The 21030-nt window shown below is 53.2% G+C and overlaps 2 protein-coding genes across 2 annotated transcripts; both read left to right on the plus strand.

Annotated features, from left to right (window-relative positions):
• The first annotated feature begins 1937 nt into the window (after nucleotides 1–1937).
• Slc25a34 (solute carrier family 25 member 34) lies at nucleotides 1938–6627 on the plus strand. Its single transcript, XM_021631149.2, has 5 exons — nucleotides 1938–2506; nucleotides 3280–3345; nucleotides 3429–3581; nucleotides 4361–4495; nucleotides 4919–6627. Exons 1-5 carry the CDS (start codon nucleotides 2120–2122, stop codon nucleotides 5099–5101), a joined length of 924 nt encoding a protein of 307 aa, XP_021486824.2. The 5' UTR covers nucleotides 1938–2119; the 3' UTR covers nucleotides 5102–6627.
• A 138-nt stretch (nucleotides 6628–6765) lies between these two features.
• Tmem82 (transmembrane protein 82) lies at nucleotides 6766–11049 on the plus strand. The gene is made up of 6 exons (XM_021630831.2): nucleotides 6766–7349; nucleotides 7526–7598; nucleotides 7762–7936; nucleotides 8677–9094; nucleotides 10140–10330; nucleotides 10583–11049. The coding sequence occupies exons 1-6, from the start codon at nucleotides 7262–7264 to the stop codon at nucleotides 10706–10708; spliced, it is 1071 nt and encodes a 356-aa protein (XP_021486506.1). The 5' UTR covers nucleotides 6766–7261; the 3' UTR covers nucleotides 10709–11049.
• The last annotated feature ends 9981 nt before the right edge of the window (nucleotides 11050–21030 follow it).

Below are 21030 nucleotides of genomic sequence, written 5' to 3' on the forward strand. Positions count from 1 at the left end.
GAGTCAGACACAGTGCACCGGTTTGAATGGGGGTCGCAGCATGCACAGACGTGGCTCACCGGTGGTCCAGCGTGTCTGTGCGCTTGGCTTTCATACCCACTGGTGGCGGAGCAGGATTTGTATTCGAGTACCCCTTTAATTAAAAGTTGTCCTCTGGGCTGGAGAGATGGCTCAGCTGTTAAGAGCACTCACTGGCTGCTCTCCCAGAGGTCCTGAGTTCAATTCCCAGCAACCACATGGTGGCTCATAACCATCTATAATGTGATCTGATGCCACCTTCTGGCATGTAGATAGACCACTTCATACACATAAATAAAATAAATCTTAAAAAAAAGTTGTCCTCTGACCACCATATACATATGTGTCATATGTGTATCCCCCCCACACACACGTACATGCACACACACATACAGGATAGCAAGCTATATAGTGAGACCCTGTCTGGAAAAAAAAATAGACATTGACTTTAATGGTGTTTTCTGGGTGTGGTGGTGCACACTTTTAACCCCAGTACTCGGGAGGCAGAGGCAGATGGATCTCTGTGAGTTCCAGGCCTGCCTGGTCTACATAGTTCCAGGACAGGCAAGGCTATGCAGAGAAACTGTCTTTTTTTTTTTTTTTTTTTTAAGATTTATTTATTTATTATGCAGTGTTCTGCCTGCACACAGGCCTACACACCAGAAGGGGCACCAGATCTCATTGTAGATGATTGTGAGCCACCATGTGGTTGCTGACAATTGAATAAACCTCCAACAACCTTTGGAAGAGCACCTTAAGTGCTCTTAACCATAAGTGCTTTTAACCTCAGCCATCTCTCTAGCCCCTGAGAAACCCTGTCTTAATAATAATTAAAAAAAAAAAAAAAGACATTAATGGGGTTGGAAAAATTGCTCAGTTTGGAGCACTGGACTGGCTGCTCTTCCAGAAGACCTGGGTTCGATTCCCAGAACCACCCACGTGGCAACCCACAATCTGTGTAACTCCAGTTCCAGAGGACACAACACCCTCTCTGGTCTCCACGGGCACCTGACACACACACATGCAAGCATGGATATGCACATGTGAACCACCAGCACTGGGGGGGTGGTCAGAGGCAGATGGAGACTGCCATGAGTTTGGAGGTGGCCTGGACAGCACAGTGAGTCCCTGGGGATGTGACACCGTCTCACGTGAAACCAAACAATCTCACCAACAGCACCACAGGGCCCTGGCGTCCTCCCTTCTCTTCCCTCCTGTTGGAATGGAACTATAAATCCGGGCGTGGTAGCACACCTCTAATTCTAGCACTGGGAGACAGAGGCAGGTGGGTTCGACCACCTTGGTCTACATAGCTAGTTTCAGGCCAGCCAGGGTTACATTACCTGTCTCGAAAAGAAAAAAGACAAGACAGGGTGTGGTGGTGCATACCTATAATCCCAGCATGAAGGGAGGCAGAGGCGGACTGATCTCTGTGAGTTAGAGGCCAGCCTTGTCTATCAAGTGAGTCCAAGATAGCCATGGCGGCACAGAGAAACCCTGTCTCGAAAAACATAAATAAATAAATGGCCTTTTTTTTTTTTAAGAAAGAAAATGGAGCTATAATCTGAGGGAACCAGATGGAAGCCTGGAGACCCGAAAAAAGGGAGTCACACAGGCTGTGGCAGATGTAGAAATGGGACAGTTGCTGTTAGCCTATGCAGCCCATGCCTAGGCCAAGTCACCACATGCTGGGGCTTTAGCTGGAGCCTGACAGGGACTAGAGATAGGTCAGGAAGTCTGGAGGACAAGGAGGAGCACCCTCCCCTACTCTTTGGCTCTTTCTTCCTGCCCCACTCTCCTCCCAGTCCCAAGTGACCTTTCCCCCAGATCCCAGGGTCCAGGCCCGCCCTGGCCAGCAGCAGCTGGGATTGGTCTGAGCCAGAGGAGGTGTATCCAGATTCTCACAGCCCTGTCTGCCGAACAGCAGGTGGAGTTCCAGGACAGACCAGGGCCCTCCAGCAAGTGACGGGATCTCTGTCCTTTGGACATGGCGCTTGTCCCTTGATCCCCAGCCCTGTGGCGACACAGGGGTGCAGACATCCTGGACCTGCCACTTCTGGCCTGTGCCGTGACCCTGACCCGGGCACAGACGGCTCCTGGCATGGACACGGGAGAGATGGTGTCCCCGGCAGTGGACCTGGTGCTGGGTGCCTCAGCCTGCTGCCTGGCCTGTGTATTCACCAATCCCCTGGAAGTGGTGAAGACCCGTCTACAGCTGCAGGGGGAACTGCAGGCCCCAGGCACCTACCCACGGCCCTACCGGGGCTTTGTGTCTTCTGTGGCAGCCGTCGCCAGGGCAGATGGGCTGTGGGGCCTGCAGAAGGGGCTGGCCGCCGGCCTTCTCTACCAGGGTCTCATGAATGGTGTCCGTTTCTACTGCTACAGCCTGGCCTGCCAGGCTGGCCTCACCCAGCAACCAGGTGGCACTGTGGCCGCAGGTGCTATGGCTGGGGCTTTGGGAGCCTTTGTGGGGAGCCCTGCTTACCTGGTGAGTGTCCTCCTGCCTTTACCACTCCATGACCGGCATGACCAGTGGACTCTGTGGCTCTGGGTTGGGCAGGGCAGTTTGGGAGGGACTGCTCACTGGGAATATCCGGCTCAGACCTGGAATCTGCCCTCCTCCCTCTGACCCTTGCTCCTTTGGGGCCCATGCCCACTGGTTTTAACCGGGAGAAGGAACGGGTTACAAAGCAGGTAGACTCCATTCTCGATTGCACATGCTTACTCCTAGAGAGCCTGGCATACAGTAGGAATAAAAGCTGCCTCAGAGCAAAGGCTGTTGTGTCCTGGTGTGGGCAGTGAACGTCATTTTCCTCTGTCCCCTAGAGGGGCAGGACAGAGGCCCAAAGATCTCCTTAAGAAACCTGAGCCACCAAGATGCAAAGCAAGGCCTTGGGATGTGGCTTAGTTGGTGGTGTGCTTGCCAGTATGTACTAACCCCTGGGTTTGTTCCCAAGCACACATAAGCCAGGTGTGGCACCACCTGCCTACCCATAATCCCAGCACTTGAGAGGTGGAAGCAGGAAAAATCAGAATTAACGTCATGGTGGCAGAACTAATTTGAGGCCAGCCTGGGGTAGATGAGACAGTGTCCCACATTAGAAAATAAAAAAGCGAACGCTGGCCGATCCAGTCTGTCCCCAACCTAAGCTTCAGATGTGGGGTCAGGGATGCCCTGCAAGGAGTGTGGGCTCAAACATGCTCAGCTCAGCTCCCAGCCTCTATCCGAGAGCCCTCATCTGCCCTCATCTGTACTCCCAGGTCAAGACGCAGCTGCAGGCCCAGACGGTGGCCGCGGTGGCCGTGGGTCATCAGCACCAGCATCAGGTACGGCATCTTTCCCAGACCCAAGGCCCCAGACTGTGGGGGCCCGTGACTGTCTAGTGATCCATCTTCTCTCCTCCCTGCAGGGTGTCATGGGGGCCTTGGAGACCATCTGGCGTCAGCAGGGCCTACTGGGGCTGTGGCGGGGTGTAGGGGCGGCTGTGCCCCGAGTCACAGTGGGCTCCGCTGCCCAGCTGGCCACCTTTACTTCTGCCAAGGCTTGGGTACAGGAACGACAGGTAGGGGGCTGGGAACACCTACACACACTGGGGAGGGGTTCCCACTTCTTTCATACAGAAGTGGTAGATAGGATCCAAAACAAAGCCTAGTCCTGCTGGGACCCACTTTCGTTCCTAACATTTAGGCTGCTGAGGCAGGAGGATCAAGACGCTTAAGGTGGTCCTCAGCTACAGAGTTCAAAGTCAGCCTAGGCTGCTTACACGAGACCCTGTCAAAAGAGAAAAAGAGAGGACAACAGAAAGAGAAAAAGGAAAGGAGGAGGAAGGGGTAGAGGGGAGGGAAAGAGAAGAGAAGGAAGGAGAGAGGGATAGAGGGGAAGGAGAAGGAAGGAAGGAGGGGCTGGTAGAGGAAGGAAGGAGAGAGTTACAGCTAAGGAAAGCAATTCTAACCTGTAATCTTAATACTTAGAAGGTGGAGGCAGGAGGATTGCAAGTTGGAGAAGAGCATGATGCATAACTAGACTTGTCTCGACAAAAAGAGTTCAAGGAAGCATGGGATAGGAGAGGAGGAAGAAATTTAAGTTGTTGGCTCTGCTGCTATAGTTGTGACCTAGCCTACCTCATGTTCAACAGGAGTTTAGAGGTCATCAGTGAACCCTGAAATCATGGAGAAATGCAGGGTTGGCACTGGGGGGTTGAGAACAGCTGGAGAGGTCTGATGTGCTCCTCTGCCCCAGCCCATCCAGCCCTTCCAGCCTTCGTGGGCTTGGGGCAGGGAGAGCACACAGGGGTGGGGTAAGGGCGGTGGGTAGGGACAACAGCCTGTGCCGTTCCAACAGTGGTTTTTGGAGGACAGCTGGCTGGTGCCCCTGGCTGGAGGCATGATCAGCAGTATAGCTGTGGTTGCAGTCATGACTCCCTTCGACGTGGTCAGCACGAGGCTATACAATCAGCCGGTGGACGGAGCTGGCAGGGTGAGCAGGGGACAGGGGAACGGAAGATGTGGGGGGACAGGGGACACATACACAGCCAGTAGGGGACATAATTACAACACATTAACAGGCATGCCCTAAGCCTCTGACTAGGTTTTAGTCTGTTTCCTGATGAGGAAATCTGCTCAGAGAGATCAAGAGACCTGGCTGAGGTCGACCAGATGATCAGTGGAAAAGGCGGGGCTGGAATCCTGTGGTAATGCCAACAGGAAGTGTCAGGACAAAGGTGCCTTCGTGCTGATATCCAAGCTGCACCCCTGAAGGAGCCTATCTGCCTCAAGGAAAAGGCTCCTTTTTATTAACATCACAGCCATAATCCCCAGTGGGGAGAGGTGTTTCTTCTGACACACCAGTAGACCCCTTTGCCTCTGGGACCTCTCACCCCTCACCCATGTTTATCCCCAGGGCCAGCTGTACAGGGGCCTCGCTGATTGCCTGGTGAAGATCTGTCAACAGGAGGGACCCCTGGCCCTCTACAAGGGCCTAGGCCTTGCCTATCTGCGCTTGGGCCCCCACACCATCCTTAGCATGTTCTTCTGGGATGAGCTGCGGAAACTGGCCACAAGGGGCCAACACCAGGGCACCTAGCTCATCCCTCCTCCCACCGCCAAGCCTGCCATCTGGTGGAAGTGATGGCTGCTTCAGTAGGACTGGCTGCCCAGAGCCAGCTTGAGTCAGGCCCTGCCAGAGGCCAGCAGGAGGGGGCAGGAGACAACTGTGATCAACTGAGGCCCAGGACCAGTGCGTCCCAAGTTACCATCTTTGTTTCCTTACTGCCCCCTGGGTTACCTCGCCCTAGCGCACTGCCACAGCCATGGCTGCATGTAATGAGCCCCGTGAGCAGAGCTGCGCTGGCTCCTCAGTCCTCCACCTCTCTCACCTGAAGGCAGACATCACTCTGGCCAGAGCCACACAGCTCTGTGGTGACAGAGCCAGGACTGGAGTTCAACTCTGCCCACCCCCACCTCCAGAGATCCCCACAAGGGCACTGTTATGTCAGAACTGTTGGGCTGTGTATCCCTCAGAGGCCACTGCAGGTGAGGAAACCCTCGGCTGTGCCACAGCAGAGGCCTTCGTGTCCCCAGAGTCTGGTTGGCCAAGGCCGGTTACCCAACAAAGTTCTAAAGCCTTGATAGCTTGAAGGACAAAAACCTGTTTCCTTCCCTTCTGGCACCTGGAAGCCCAAGAAGAAAGGATTGGCAGCGCTAGCTTCACTCTTTACTTTTATTTCTCATATCTGTGGTGCTGTGGCGGAGCCAGGGCCTGGGCATGTTAGTCACGTGATCGGCCCAGGGCTGACTTCTCCGAAGTCCTCTCTCCTCGGCTTTGAGAAGAGCTTCTTCCTGTCTTCCCTGTCCGAGTCGAATCTCAGGCTGGGAACAGACCAGTTGGCAGAGTGCCTGCCTGATGCTCGTGAGATTTCCGGGTTCTATCCCCAGCACCGAATAAACTGGGCATGAGGGCACAGGCCTGTAACTCAGCACTGGGGAGGTAGAGCCAGGAGGATCAGAAGTTCAAGGTCATTCTCAGCTACATAGTGAGTTTGAGGCCAGCATGGACTCCATCAGAGCATGAGAGGAGGAAAGGGAGGGAGGGAGTTAGGGAGGGAGGAAGGAAGAAGAGGGAGAAACAGAAGAGAGGGGAAAGGGTCAGGGACTGGGACAGGGTAGAGAGACAGGCAGGGGAATCCAGTTATGTTGGATAGAGCCCACACAGGAAATGCATCCTACAGAGGGGCTACCACTATCTCCACAGTCACCTGAGGGACTGGGTTAGGACTTCAGCAGGAGTCTGGAAGTATCACCGAGTTCCGGCTTCCCTTTCCTATACATCCAGAGGGAGCTCAGACAAGGAGATGGAGGCCTAGGGAAGAGGGTACCTGCCCTCATGGGTCACAGGGCAGAGCCAGCTGCAGGGCCAAGGACAGACTCTTGGGTCCTCTCTCCAGACGACGCCACACGTGTGTGTAAGGCACCCAGCAGCCTTTCTACTAGAAAAGCAGACACCAACTCTGGGCCAGGCAGCTCCAACCACCCTCCCCAACCACACCCCAAGAGCAAAAAACTGTCCCAGGTGAACACTCCAATAAAGTTTTGTATTTTGTATACTCTCGATCCTCCCCCTCTGCTTTCCTGCTCCTGTTCTCAAGCCCTTTCTAGGAAGTGACCCAGAGAGCGGCGGCCACCTGCCCAGGTCAGGCCTGCCGCCTAGTGGACCCAAGAGGAACAGAATGACCCGGGGGCGGGCTGCACTCAGGTCTTAAGGGGATTCCAGACCCTTGGTTCCCTGCGGCCTGCAAAAGCTACACTACTTTTCCGAATTCTGGAGAGACAAGAGTCAGAAGAGACCTGCGCTGTGGAAAGACGCCCTGGCTTTGGGAACTTTGAGTGGCGAGGACTCACACTTCGGGGCACACCTGAGTCTGGGAAGGCCCGGCGAGCCCGCAGAGGTGGGACTTCCGGAAGGCATGGTGGGCTTGAAATCTATCGGGGACAGAGCAGCACCAGCTACCTGCTTTGCCTTTGAGGCCTAAATGGGAAGCCACTAGCAGCGGCGGGTTTACAGCGTCCCTGATTCCGCAGCCTAGAAGTTGTCTAAGGCCTCTGGCTCTCCTGCCCCGCCCCCAGGCCTCTGACCCCTTCCTAGTCCCTCCCCTGTCCTCCAGAGACACCTTTGACCGGTGATGTCATTGGGTCTGTCCCAGTGCAGACCCAGTCCGAGGCTGGGGCCGGGTTCCTGGAGGCTGCCATGTTCTCCCTGCCCTCCTTGTTCTCCTGGCTCCCCGGCCTCCCTTCGTTTGAGTGGGGTTCCAGTCTCTTCCACAGCCTCCTGCAAGGTGAGCGCCTCCGGGATGCACACCTGGAGCCCGCCCCTCCCTCGGGGGGGCGGAGTGCAGGGCTGGGCCCCACCACCCACGTGAGAGCCTCCGCACCTGCCCGTCCCCTGCGCTCACCCCGCCGCGACCTCCCGACGGTGCTAACGCCGCTTCACCCTCTCCTTTGTCCGGCTCAGGCCTGATCGGGGCCCTGGGAGTCTCTGTTCTCAACAGCCTCTTGAAGGTTTACTTCTTCGTGGCCTGTGTCAAGTGAGTGCCCACATCCGTGCCCCCCAGCCCTGCCCAGGTGGTTGAGGGACCCCGCGCGGAGGCCGGTCCCTCTTAGAGTGGGCGAGGAGTGGAGCTGGGGACCTGACACCCTCCCGGGACGGGACACCGTGATTCTCAGCCCGCACTCGTTCTGCCCCCACAGTGACCCCCAGCGGCAGCCCCAGAAGCAGCGGCTGCGGGCGCAGTGGGCCTCCTTGGAGGCCTTGCACCTGGCTGGCCTGGCCCTGTTCCTGACCGTGGTGGGGACTAGGGTAGCCGCCCTCGTGGTCCTGGAGTTCTCCCTTCGGGCTGTTTCCACAGTGCTGTCCCTGGGCAAGGTGAGACTGCAGGGTGGAGCCCTGGGCCGCTCTCATCCTCCGGATTGGGGTGTAGGGCCTAGAGGGGTCCTCTTTTCCTTCAGATGGAGACCAGAGATTGCAGTTTGTTACTTGGGAGTTTTGACTGCCAAAAAAAACCAACCAACCAATCAAACAAACAAACAAAAACAAAAATGGCAGCACAAGATCGTTTCCCTCCCCTCCCCCCCATCCCCATGTGTATGTCAGTTCTGTGAGCTAGGAATGTGGCTTAGTTGATAGAGGGCTTGCCTAACATGCACAAGGCCCTGGGTTTGATCCCCTGCACCTGTGTGAACCCAGGCATGGTAGCTCATGCCCGTAATTCCAGCACTCAAGAGGTGGAAGCAGAGGATGAGAGGTTCAGGGTCCATCCTTGACTAATTATTGGGTTTGAGGCCAGCCCGGACCACATGAGATCTTGTTGTCCCCCCCCTCAAAAAAAAAAAAAAAAAGGCTTATGTTGCGAGATCCCTGGCTAAATAGCTTGAGGGTTCAGCCCATTCTGTCATGACAGCCGTAATGATTAAGGGTCTTGTTGGAGCTCCACAAGTGGGGAAACTGAGGCTCAAAGGACATGGTTTGTCTGTGGTCAACAGTCATCGGGGAGTAAGGTGTAAAGTCAGGTCTTCAAGGCCTAGAGCCATCACGCTCTGGCAAAGGAAACCCCTTCAGGGGCATCTCCCGCAGTGCAGCCTAGCTGGGGCTCCCTTCCCCTGCAGGGCTCCGGGGACAAGGAGCGACTCCAGCTCTACCTGGTAGGCCAGTTCTCGCTGGGCTGCGGGCTCAGCTGCGGCCTGAGCTTCCTGCAGGAAGGTGCCCCACGCCGCTCCCTGAACCTGCTGCTGAGCCTGGGGCTGGCCGCGCTGCTGGGCTGGGCTGCGTGGCGCCTCCGCCGACACATCTGCAGCCTCTACGAGCTGCACAGCAGCCAGCGCTACTGTGGGGTCTGTTTGGGCCTGCTGGCCAACCAGCACAGCCTGCCCAGGCTCCTGGGCCGCACTCTGGCCGTGGCCTTTGCTGTGAGTGACCTGGCAGCCGTGGCCCTCATCAACCAGGACTTCCTGAACACGTCAGAGGCTGTGCGCTTCTGGATGCCGCTCACCATCTGCTACACACTGCTGGTCATCTACATGCAGGGTGAGAGCCCCCGGGCTGGGCTCCCTTCCCTTGGCCACACTCCCTTGTCCAGGGACAGGACTGTACCATGGGTGTTCCGTGGGCTGCTCGGAGTAGCGATAGGGGATCCCTAAAGAGCTGGTGCCTGGGTTGGTCTTGAGGACTAGGTGAGGTGAAAAGGATTGTGGGCAGGAGAAATACCCACCAAAGCACAGAGTGAATGAGGGCGTGGCCGTGGGGAACCACAGAGTGGTCCAGGGTTGTTACCCCATGGGCAACAGAGCAAGGCTGGCCAAGCTTAGAAAGGCCTGATCCAGTGCCCTGGCCAGTCAGTCTAGGCACAGTCCTAAGCAGGAGAGAGTGGCAGAGAATGGCTGGTCAGATTTAGCCTCTAGGAAGAACCTTCTGGGTGTGCACCAGGAATCGCTGGGAGGTGGCAGAGCAAGGAAGGGAGGTCCAAGCAGTAGGAGCAGCAAGTGTGAGGACCCTGAGGTGGGAACAAGCCTTGGCAGGCTCCATGTGCAAAATGAGAAGTACGGGAGCATGAGTGAGAGATTGGGTAAGGATGGGGGAGGGGGCTTGGGCCAAACCAAGTCTGACCTCGTAAGACAAGGCTTGGATTAGTACTCCGGAAGCCATAGGACATCCTGGGAGCATTCTAAAATGGATGACAGAGGAGTGGTGTCATCTTATTGACATGTTTAGGCCACTTTAGCTGGTTAGTAGTGCTTGGCCAAGAACAAAAGTCAGGGGCCCCGAGAATGAGCTTCTGCGAGAGGGGAGTGTGGCTGGGACCAGGATGGAACAAGAGAGTGGAGCACTTGGATTGGGCTGTGGATGGATCCAACCCACGGGTAGAAAGGCGTTAGATTCCTGCCACCGACTAACAGGGCTCTGTCCCCAACCAGGGGGGACTCAGGGGTGGCCGGTAAGTCCTGTGGGTGCCCAGGGAGGGAAGCAGGGGTGCCAGAAGGCAGTCAGGGAAGGTGACGCTGTCCCTGGGGAAAGCAGTTGAAAAGTGGGACGGGCTGGCCCCCGCTGACCTCCGGACAACCGCATCCCGCAGAGGAGCAGCGGCAACATCGCTTCAGCCTGCAGGGCCAGGTCCAGACGGTGCTGGTGCGCATGGGCGGCCTCTTCATCTTGTTGATGACTTTGGGCCGCTGGCTGGATCTCCTGGGTATCTTTTTCTCCTTTCTGGGCGAGCTATGCTGCTTGGCAGGCACTCGCACCCTAATCGACCTCTGCCAGATACAGGTGAGCGCCTTCATGTACCCTGAAGCTTCCCACCCTGCTCCAGAGATTCCCAGCACCTTCAGAGGCCCAGTTTTGATAAGAGTTGACTTGGGAGGACAGGGGACCCCATTGTCTTTTAGGTCACTAGGAGTGGGGAAGTGGGTGGCAGGGACCATTCCGGCTGGCACCCCAGGGTTCCAGAGGGGTAGGGAGGCCTGCTGACAATGGACCCGAGTTTGACTGGGGAGCTTGTCCCTTCTATCCCTCCCCCAGGGCTTTCCATCCCAGAGGCCTACAGTAACAGCAGCAGTAACACCAGGAAAGGGATCAACAGTGACAGATCCATGCGACGCCCGGCCTTCCACACCTGCCCGGTCCAGAAGTGCTGTCGGCTCCTGACCTGCCCCCACAAAGGACTTGAAGTCAGTCTCAGGCCTACACAGGCTGACCAAAAAGGCCTCTACCACAAAACGTGGCAGACCTGGTCCCCACCTAGTGTTCAAGGCAGGCCATGGGGCCCCTGGAGAAAGGGGATGGCTAGGGCTGGGGACCTAGGAAGGTAGGGACATGAAGGCCCCTGAGTAAAATCCCTTTTTCTTGAAGATGGGCAGCTTCATCAGGCCGGCCTTTCCCGGCCAGGCAAGGAGGGCAGAGGACAACTGTGACCTCAGAATGGTCCCCTGCCCCTCCCCCACCTTGCTCTCTCCACAAACAATAAAAGATGACTTTTTTTTTTCCAAGCTGTGTTGAAGATCACAGCGGCATAGAAAGAAAAAGAAGCTTCCTGAAGAGTGCGGGGTTTGGGGGCAGGATTCTGGGATATGAGCCTTAAGCCTGGCCCTGCCTTGAGTCTCTCCAGGGGACAAAGGACTCAGGCTAAAGCTACCAGGTTCTTCTGTCCCCAGACAAAGAATTTCACCAAGAACATGTGTTTGTCAGGATGGTGGGGAGCTGGAGAAGTTGCTCCAGGTCTGAGTGCAGCCCCTAGATCCCACATCAGGCACCTCACAGCTGTTTGTAGGAGGTTCCTTGGGAAATGATGCCTCTGGCCTCCTTGGACACTTGTGTTATGTTCACAGACATGCACAGAATTAAAAATCAGAAGTAGAGACAGTTAATAAAGAAAGGGGAAATGCATGGCCTAGTGGTGGTGGCACACACCTTTAGTCCCAGCCCTTGGGAGGCAGAGGCAAGTAGATCTCTGTGAGTTCGAGGCCAGCCTGGCTCACAAAGTGAGTCCATGACAGCCAGGGCTACACAGAGAGAGCCTGTCTTAAAAACCAAAAAAGAAAAGAAAGAAAGGGGAGACACTCTGGAAAATGAGAGTGGGCTAGTGATCTGGGAAAGGCGTTGGCTCAAAAGCCCTCAGGCTAGCCCGATTTGGTGGCACACACTTCTAATCCCAGCACTAGGAAGGCGGAGACAATAGAGTTAGAGGGCAGCCTGAGCTACATAGTGAATTCCAAGCTGGCCAGGGCTAAAAAAATAAAAATAAAAAAAGTACCAGGCCACATGGCTCATGACCATTATAGGTCACAGTTTTGCACCTGCCTTCTCCTTTTCCTCAAACATGTTTGTTGCTCGTGGCCCAGGCTGGGCAGGGCGTCTTCTGTGTTGACTGGCCTCTTCCATAGTTTAAACTTGCTGCTGCCGTTTCTGGTCTGGAATGTGGTGCACAGGTGCCATACCGATGTGGCGAGGGAGGGAGGGAGGGTGGTAGAGGCCTAGTACCCACCTGTCCCGTTGCAGGATGAAACTACCCTTGGGTCCCCAGCCCCTTGAGCCTAACTTGTTCAAGGTAATGAGGCTCCATCCTATCTCAGCCCTGCTCAGTGCCAAGATCGGGCAGAAAGGGCTGGGTACTCGCTCCCCCTACCTTCTGTGTGACTGTGGACAAGCTACTGACCCTCTCTCTGAGTCCATCTAAAAATTTCTACCGCTGAGGAGGGGAGCCTGCTGGTGCAGCCCTGTATTCCCAGCACTTGAGAGGCAGAGGCAGGAAGATCTCTGTGAGTCCAGGTCCAGCCTGGTCTACAGATTAAGTTCTAGGTCAGGTAGGAAGTTCCAGGACAGGCAGGGTTATACAGAGAACCCCTGTCTAGAAAAAAAAAAAAAAATTTACTGCCACCAAAAATGATGGCTCATGCTTTTAATCCCAGCACTTGAGGGGCAGAAGCAGGAGATCTCTCGTCAGTTCAAGGCCTGGTCTACATGGTAAATCCCAGGCTAGCACGACCACACAGGGAGGCCTGTCTCAAAAAATAAACTAAAATAAAATTAATACTATGTATTGAATGCTTATCATGCATTCAAGTACTGAAGATTTATTAACCTGTTTTGACCCTCTGTCTTCTTCTTTCCTATTCTTATTCTCTGCTTTGTTTCTGACACAGGGTCTCACTATGGCTGGTCTGAAACTTACTCTATAGACCAGGCTGGCCTCAAATTCACAGAGATCTGTCTGTTTCTACCCTCTGAGGAAAAAGGAAAAAGGTACTGGGGAAAAGATGCCACCACATCCAACTCTTTGATTTTTTTTTCAAGTTTTTATTTGTTTGTTTGTTTGTTTGTTTATTTTACAAATTAGTGTTCTGTGTGTAGGTCACTTGCATGCCAGAAGAGGGCACCAGATCCCAGAATAGATGGTTATGAGCCACCATGTAGTTGCTGGGAATTGAACTCAGAACCTCTGGGAGAGCAGACAGTGCTCTTAACCACTGAGCCATCTCTCTAGCCCCTCTTTGATGTTTTTGAAACAGTCTGGGTATGTAGCCCAGGCTGGCCTTGAACTCAGGGCCATGAGCTCTTCCTGACTCAACCTCCCAATTGCTAAGCTTATAGGTAGGGACCACTATGTCCTGGAGATTAAGTCCTTTGATTGAGGACACACAGAATATATATATATATAATTTGAGACAGGGTTTCTCTGTGTGGCCTTGGCTGTCCTAGGGCCTGCTCTGTGGACAGGGCTGGCCTTGAACTCACAGAGATCCACCTGCCTCTGCCCTTCCCCCTTACCCCCCCCCCGCTCAGATTAAAGGTGCGTCCACCACTGTCCAGTCAGACACATAGAATTTGAAGACTGTGTGTGGGTATGAGAGAGAGATTGTATTTGTACATTCCAGAGTCCTCAGAAGCCAAAAGAAGTCAGATCCTTGGAGCAGGAGTTACAGCTGTTGGGAAGCTGCTTCCCACGGGTGCTGGGAACCACGCCACAGTCCTCTGCAAGAGCAGCAAGTGCTCTTAACCACTGAGCCATCCTTCCAGCTCAGGCAGGATTTGAACACAGGCAGCTCTCTCCTTACCCGATTCCACCCCAGAGCTCATATTTTGCATGCTCCTTGCTCCCCTCCTCTGTCTGAAGGTTAAGTCCAGGGGACAAACAGGGCTGCACACGGAAAGTTGGCAGATCCACGCCAGGTGGCTCTAGAATGTGCTTCTGGCCTCCATGTGTTTCAGGCAGCCAGAGGCTCCCATCAGGCCTGTTCTAGGCCTGACACTGAGCAGTTTGCTGCTGTGGGGATTTCACTGGGGAGGCCTACAGAGCAGAAGTATCCTATCTGCTCAGAGACCACAAAGTTGGACTGTGTGGGAGTGACAGGGAGGAGGTAAGGCATGGAGAAGGCTCTTTGAGGACCCCAGGCTCTGTTGAGGTTCTCGTTCTCTCTCCAAAAGCCATCCTAGGCTGAGTGTGAAGAGGACCTGACTTGGTTAGGAGAGGGCCTACATGGAGCCCTGAGTTCAGCCGCCAGCACCTCGGAAAACAGGCATGGTGGTTTACACCTTGCAGGCCCAGTCCTCCTGAAGAGGAGGCAGGAGCTCAAGGTTATCCTCCACCACCTTCATGGCCAGCCTGCACTACATGAGACCCTGTCTCAAACACCAAACAAAAGACCACCATGACCACCCTCAAACCGCTGACCTCTGGTTCTCTCTTCCCAGCCAAGGTCAGGCTGCAAGCAGGCAGGTGGAACCCAAGGCTGGTCTGACCATGTCAGGGACAGATCACGGGCCACCGAAGCCCTGCACGGTCTAACACCGATGGCCCCGCTGTGTCATCTGCTTCCGCTCCCTTCAGCTTGCCCCGTCTGGAGGAAAAGAAAGCCAGTGTCCGCCAGACCCAGACTGGCTCTGGTTCCAACAGAATCCGCTGTTTGTGCTGGAAGGAATTCCAGTCTCAGCCCAGAGCCTGGCTGGGAGTCTGCTGGCAACATCTGGGAGAGAAGGGGACTCAGCTGTCCTTTACTTTTTATGGGCACAGGGACCATTGGCCAAACAAAAACTGCGACATGTAGGCTGGGAGAGATTTCTTTTCTTATCAAATTATTTTTCTGAAAAGTATTTTGTGTCTGACAAGAGTCTTAAAATTTTGGTGACCCAGGCTTGGCTGTGTAGCTCAGTGTTATGTTGCTTGCCTCTAATATATGAGCTCCCTGCACCCCCCCCCCAAAAAAAAAAAGGCAGTCTGTTGATAGACTGCCTGCCCGCTGGGTTGGATTCCCAACACTGTATAAACCAGGCATATGCCTGTCACCCCAGCATTTGGGAGATGGAAGCAGGAGGATCAGAAGTTCAAGGTCTTTCCCTAGGTACACAGTTGAGCAAGTTCAAGGCCAGATTGGGATGCTTGAGATCCTGTCAAAAAGAAGAAAGAAAGAGAAAGAAAGAAAGAAAGGAAGGAAGGAAGGAAGGAAGGAAGGAAAGAAAAAAGAAAGAAAGGAAAAGGGTTGGTGAGATCCCATTTAGTAAGCGTGCTTTTCACCAAGCCTGGTGGCCTGAATTCAATCCCTGAAACACACGTGGCAGAAGGAAAGAATAGTGACTATGCTCATGTGTGAGAACATGCACATGCTGAATAAATTTGAAAATGTGGAAATCTGTTTTTAAAAAGAAAGCCTGGCATGCTAGGCCGCAGCACTTGCCCTTAATCCCAGAGGCAAGTGGAGCAGCTGCAACGGGGCAGTACGTGAACTCGATGTCGCTAGGGAAGAAGTCCAAGCAAGCAAAAGGCAACCATCTTCCTTTTTATCTGGGCTGCTGCCAGAAGGTGCCATCCACACTGGGTCTTCCTGCATTCGCAGAGGTGACCAGGACAGCTCTTCAGCTCACACAATTCTAACTTGGGACAAGCTGACAGTAAAATCGACCATGCTAGTATGTGGCTCGGTGGTAAAGATCATGCAGAACTAGGTCCTGGGTCCCACCTGGAGCGCCACAACGGCTGGGCCAGGATCCCACCAACGCTCCTGAAGACCCCTCCTGGCTTTCCTTTTCTTTTTTCTTTTAGTGTTTTGCTTTATTTGTGTGCTGGGTAGTTTTATGTCAGCTTGACACAGGCTGAAGTTATCTGGAAGGAGGGAACCTTAATTAAGAAATGCTTCCAGCTGAAAGTGGTGGCCCAGGCTTTAATCCCAGCACTCAGGAGGCAGAGGCAGGTGGATCTCTGTGACTTTGAGGCCAGTCTGGTCTATAGAGTGAGTTTCATGACAGCCAGGATCTCTGTCTCTGGGGAAGAAAGAGGAAGGAAGGAAGGAAGGAAGGAAGGAAGGAAGGAAGGAAGGAAGGAAGGAAGGAAGGAAGGAAGGGGGAGGGAGGGAGGAAGGAAGGAAGGAAGGAAGGAAAGAAAGAAAGAAAGAAAGAAAGAAAGAAGGAAGAGAGAGAAGGAAGGAAAAAGGAAGGAAAAGAAAGGAAGAAAGAAAGAAGGAAGAGAGAGAAAGAGAGAAGGAAGGAAGAAAGAAGAAAGAAAGGAAGAAAGAAAGAAAAAAGGAAGAAGGAAAGAAAGGAAGGAAGAAAGAAAGGAAGAAGGAAGGAAGGAAAAGAAAGGAAGGAAGAAGAAAGAAAGAAGGCAGGAAGGAAGAAGGAAGGAAGGAAAGAAGGAAGGAAGGAAGAGAGAGAAAGAGCAAAAGGAAAGAGAAGGAAGAAGAAAGAAAGAAAGGAAGAAAGGAAGGAAGAAAAAAGAGGAAGGAAAAGAAAGGAAGGAAGAAGGAAAGAAGGAAGGAAGGAAGAGAGAGAAAGAGCAAAAGGAAAGAGAAAGGGAAGGAAGGAAGAAGAAAAAGAAAGAGAAAGAAAGGAAGGAAGAAAAAAGAAAGGAAGGAAGAGAAGAAAAAGGAAGGAAGAAAGAAAGGCAGGAAGGAAGGAAGAAGGAAGAGAGAGAAAGAGCAAAAGGAAAGAGAAAGAGAAGGAAGGAAGGAAGAAGAAAAAGAAAGAAAGAAAGAAAGAAAGAAAGAAAGAAAGAAAGAAAGCTTAACAAGCCATGTGGAGCAAGCCAGTAAGCAGCACCCTCCATTGCCTCTGCCTCAGCTCCTGACTCCAGGTGTCTGCCCTGTTTGAGTCCCTGTCCTGACTTCCTTCAGTGATGGGCTATGATGGGGAAGTGTAAGCCAAATAAACCCTTTCCTCTCCTGTTGTTTCTCCTCCTGTCTGGGGGCTGTCCCCCAGCAGCCCACAAAGTCAGGCGGGGTACAGGATGAGGAGTGTGCCTGCCTGGACTGGCCTGTACAGGGATCGCACACCCCAGGAAACACTGCAGGGAGCTAGCTCAACTTTAATTCCAGAGAACAAAGGCTATGTGACCCTGGGGGAGAGGGTAGGGAGCTCCAAGGAGGGGTGTAGATAATTGGCTGGAACTAGGCACTTCATGGGTGCTTGATTGGCATTAAACAGCACACCCCTATCATATGAACGAGAACACAGCACCTAATTATCTTATAGGCGTGGAGAGGGGAGAGCTAGCAGGGAGCTGTGACAAAGGCCATATATCAAATGTGGTTAGGGGCATCTGTGTCTAAAGACACTCTCCAGATGAAGTCAGACAGAGCAGGAGCCCTGCTGGGAAAGAGGCCGTCCTGCACTGTAACGCTGAGCTCAGAATGGCTATCCAGACAGAGAGGACTGCAACCTCAAGCAGTAGGGTTCCTCCAGTACTCCCCAGCTTGCTTTTGGTGCGATGAGAGTTTCGTCACAGCAAGAGTAACCCTGCCTAAGCCAGTGTTGCTTTGCGTTTGTTTGTTTCTGAAGCCAGGGCAGCACTGTCTGTCCTGGAACTTGCTCTGTAGACCAGGCTGGCCTTGAACTCAGGGATCTGCCTGTCTCTGTCTCCCAAGTGCCGGGATTGAGGGTGTGTGCCACCACTCCTGGCCCTTCCTAGGAGTTTGATGCTGTCTCTCTGGGTTTCAGCATCCCCACACCTATCTATTCAGCCAGTAAATCAGCCCCAACAACCTTCGAGGACTCAGAAACTGCTCAGGCTGGGAGAGGCCTGGGATAAACTTGCAGCTCTCACTTCAGGGAGGAAATACTCCAGAGGACAAGCCAGGGTGCTATCAAGTGACACTCAGTGCTGCTGAGGAAAAAAAAATGTAGGAATGAGGTGAATCTGAGGACCCTTTTGTGGACGGGAGAGCTGTGCACAGCTGTAATCCCAGTGCCAGGGAGGTTGCTGCTCGGCGAGCTCTAGGCCAGAGAGAAAAATACAGGTGAAGTCTGGAGAGATGGTTCAGTGGTTAAGAGCGCATAGTCGCGCTTGCGCACGCGCACGCGCACCTCAGTTCCCGAGTAGTACCTGGAGCTCACTAAGGCTTTTAACTCCAGTTCTAGGGAATCCTCTTTTTGGCCACTTCTCAGGTACCCTCATGCACCTGAAACACCCACACAGATACACCCATACATAGGAATAAAAATTAAAACTAAGTCTTAAAAAAACCAAAATGAGCCGAACTGGGTTGTAGTGGCCCACACTTTTAATCCCAGCACTCGGGAGGAAGACTCAGGCAGATCTCTGAGTTCAAGGCCACTCTACAGAGAGAGTTCCAGGGTTACACAGAGAAACCCTGTCTCAAAAACAAAAACGAAAATGAGGTAGCTGGTGCCTGAGGATTGACACTCCGGGTTAACCTCTGAGCACCCACGCACATGCGCGCGAACCCACACATGCGCACAGACCTTGGGGAAAAAGAGCGTGAACTTCACACAAATGGGGAGCCCTTATTTGGAGAAAGGAAAGCCCATTTAATCATCGGAGATGTGGTGCTGGGGTCCATTCTTCTGACATCTCTCTGGGCCGGCAGCCAGGAATGCTTACCCACAATGCTTCCTGCCTGTAACCTGGCTGCCCTCTCTGTCCAGTCTCCACACCCACACCCATGCCCAAACCCAACGCAGGCCCTGCCGGGGGAAGAGAGGAAGCTCACCCTGGGGAGTGCAGCCTGATTTGAACTTACTCACCTTCACACTGAACCTACCTGGGGCTCAGCGAGCTGGGGAGACCAGCAGGGCTGTGTGGGTACAGGCTACCACGGAGGGAGGGATACTTCTCAGCAAGAGAGGGCTGGGGCTGACTTAGTGAAGGGACAGGGTCTCAGCTCAAGAAAACAGCTGAGGACCTGGGGCAGGCTGGGGGACCCTTTCAAGAAAATGAGGCATGGATTGGGCGCCTGCCAATGGCAGGCTTGGCCAGAGTCAGCTCGGGGCTCCCGAAGCAGAGGACTAAAGCCCACCCAGCCTTTGTTTTCACTGTCAAGACACAGAAAAATGGCGGTCCCTGCCTGGTGAGACAGAGGCACACAGTGCTGTCCACAAGCCTCCTAGAGCGTTTCTATCTACTATTTTCTCATCACCTTGGGGAAGGCCACAGGCATGGGCTGCAAGAGAGGGTCCATAGAGGCAGTATGTCCAGGGTCACAGGCTACCAGGGCCACTCACAGACTGGTTGGCTTGATTCTATCTCCCCTCCTCTCTTTCTTCCCCTCCCTCTGCTCTCTTCCCACCTTCCCTTCCCCTCCTCCTCCTCCTCTCCCTCTCTCTTAATTTTTTTTTCCTTACAGCCAAGGCTACACAGAGCAACTGTGTCTCAAAAAACCAACCAACCAAACAAACAAAAGGAAAACTTTTTTTTGTGTGTGTGTGTGTATGAGTATTTTACCTGTATGTGTGTATGTATGTGCACCATGTGTGTGCAGTGCCCACAGAGGCCATAAAATGGCATTGGGCCCCTTGAAACTGGAGTTACAGACAGGGAGAGCTACCATGTGGGTGCTGGGAATCCAACCTGGGTCCTCGGTCGCTGCTCTTCACTGCTGAGTCATCTTTTCAGCCCCTCTTTGTGCTTTTTGGGTTTTTGTTTTATTGTATTTTGTTTTGGGGCAGAGTTTCAAGTCATCCACGCTGGCCTAAAACTCACTATGTAGCTAAGGCTGGCCTCTTGAATGCTTAATCCTCCTGCCTCCACTTCCAAAATACTGGGGTTGTCAAAGATATGTGGCATCACACTCACTTTCATGATTCATCACACTCACTTTCTGATGCATCACACTCACTTTCTGATTCAGGCTGACTGGGAACCCAGCAATATAACAGTGCGACTAGACCAGGCTGGCCCTGAACTCACGGCAACGTTCCGGTCTCAACCTGCCAACCTTCCAAGCACTGGGTTTTCAGGATGTGCTACCACACCTGGCTCAGCTCAGATACGGAATTTAAACTGGATTGGGGGCAGAAAGTAAGCTTTTTTTTTTTTTTCATTGCGAGACTGGGTATGTGCTTCACCTGGCAGGGTGCTCGTTTATTGTGTTCATGGCTCTAATTTCCATCCTCAGGCAGGGGTCAGAAGTTCAAGGTCATCTTTAGTTGGAGGCCCGTTTGGGATGCTTGAGACCTTCCCTCAGAACAGCAACAAAAAAGAAAGCATTGGCCTAGCCACCCCAAGGTGGATTTCAGGTGTAGCTGGATCCAGCTTAAGTGATGACGTCAGCTGTCTGTCCATCTTGCTCTGTGCTGTCACCCTCAGCACTTGTCCAAGGGAAGGTTACAAGTGTTCCCGGGTTCACATCCTGCCAGCCAACAAGCCCTCCAGGAAAATACAGCCTCTTTCCAGACCGTCCCAGCCACAGGCCAGGGACAGCTCAGGTGCTCATTTTGGATTTAATAGCTGCTATAATTGGCCAACCCTGAGTCATGTACACATGGCCAGGGGCCTGTGACAAATCCTTCTGGAACACTGAGATCGAAAGGGAGGGTTCCACCAAAAGAAGGCAGTTGCCATGTCAGCATTAGGGAAGGCAAAGTAGAGCTAATCCCTGGGTCTCCTATAAAACCACATCCCTGCCTTTAGCAGGCTGTCCCTCTCACAAATCCCCGAGTTTCTGTCCTGTACACACATGGGTCACAGCTGAAATGCCTTGTAGGTCCCGGGCATCTTTTGGTTACTATTGCTGTGATGAAACACCATAATCAAAGTTGGAGAGGAAACGGTTTATTCAGCTTACACTTCCACAGGGTAGTCCATCACTGAAGGAAGCCAGGACAGGAGCTCAAACAGGGCAGGAGCCTGGAGGCAGGAGCTGATGCAGAGGCCATGGAGGGTGCTGCTTACTGGCTTGCTCCCTATGGCTTGTTCCCTAAGGCTTGCTCAGCCTGGTTTCTTGTTCTTTCTTTCTTTCTTTTCTTTCTTTCTTTCTTCCTTCCTTTCTTCCTTTCTTTCTTTCTTTCTCTCTCTCTCTTTCTTTCTTTCTCTTTCTCTCTTTCCTTCCTTCCTTCCTTCCTTCCTTCCCTTTCTTCTTATTTATTTATTTATTTTGGTTTTTCAAGGCAGAGTTTTTCAAGACCTGGCTATCCTGGAACTCTGTACACCCAGGCTGGCCTCCAACTCAGATATCTGCCTGCCTCTGCCTCCCAAGTACTGGGATTAAAGTCGTGTGCTGCCACCACCTCCTGGCGCTGCTTTC

Source organism: Meriones unguiculatus, chromosome 3 (genome assembly GCF_030254825.1).
Source record: "Meriones unguiculatus strain TT.TT164.6M chromosome 3, Bangor_MerUng_6.1, whole genome shotgun sequence".
Classification (NCBI taxonomy): domain Eukaryota; kingdom Metazoa; phylum Chordata; class Mammalia; order Rodentia; family Muridae; genus Meriones; species Meriones unguiculatus.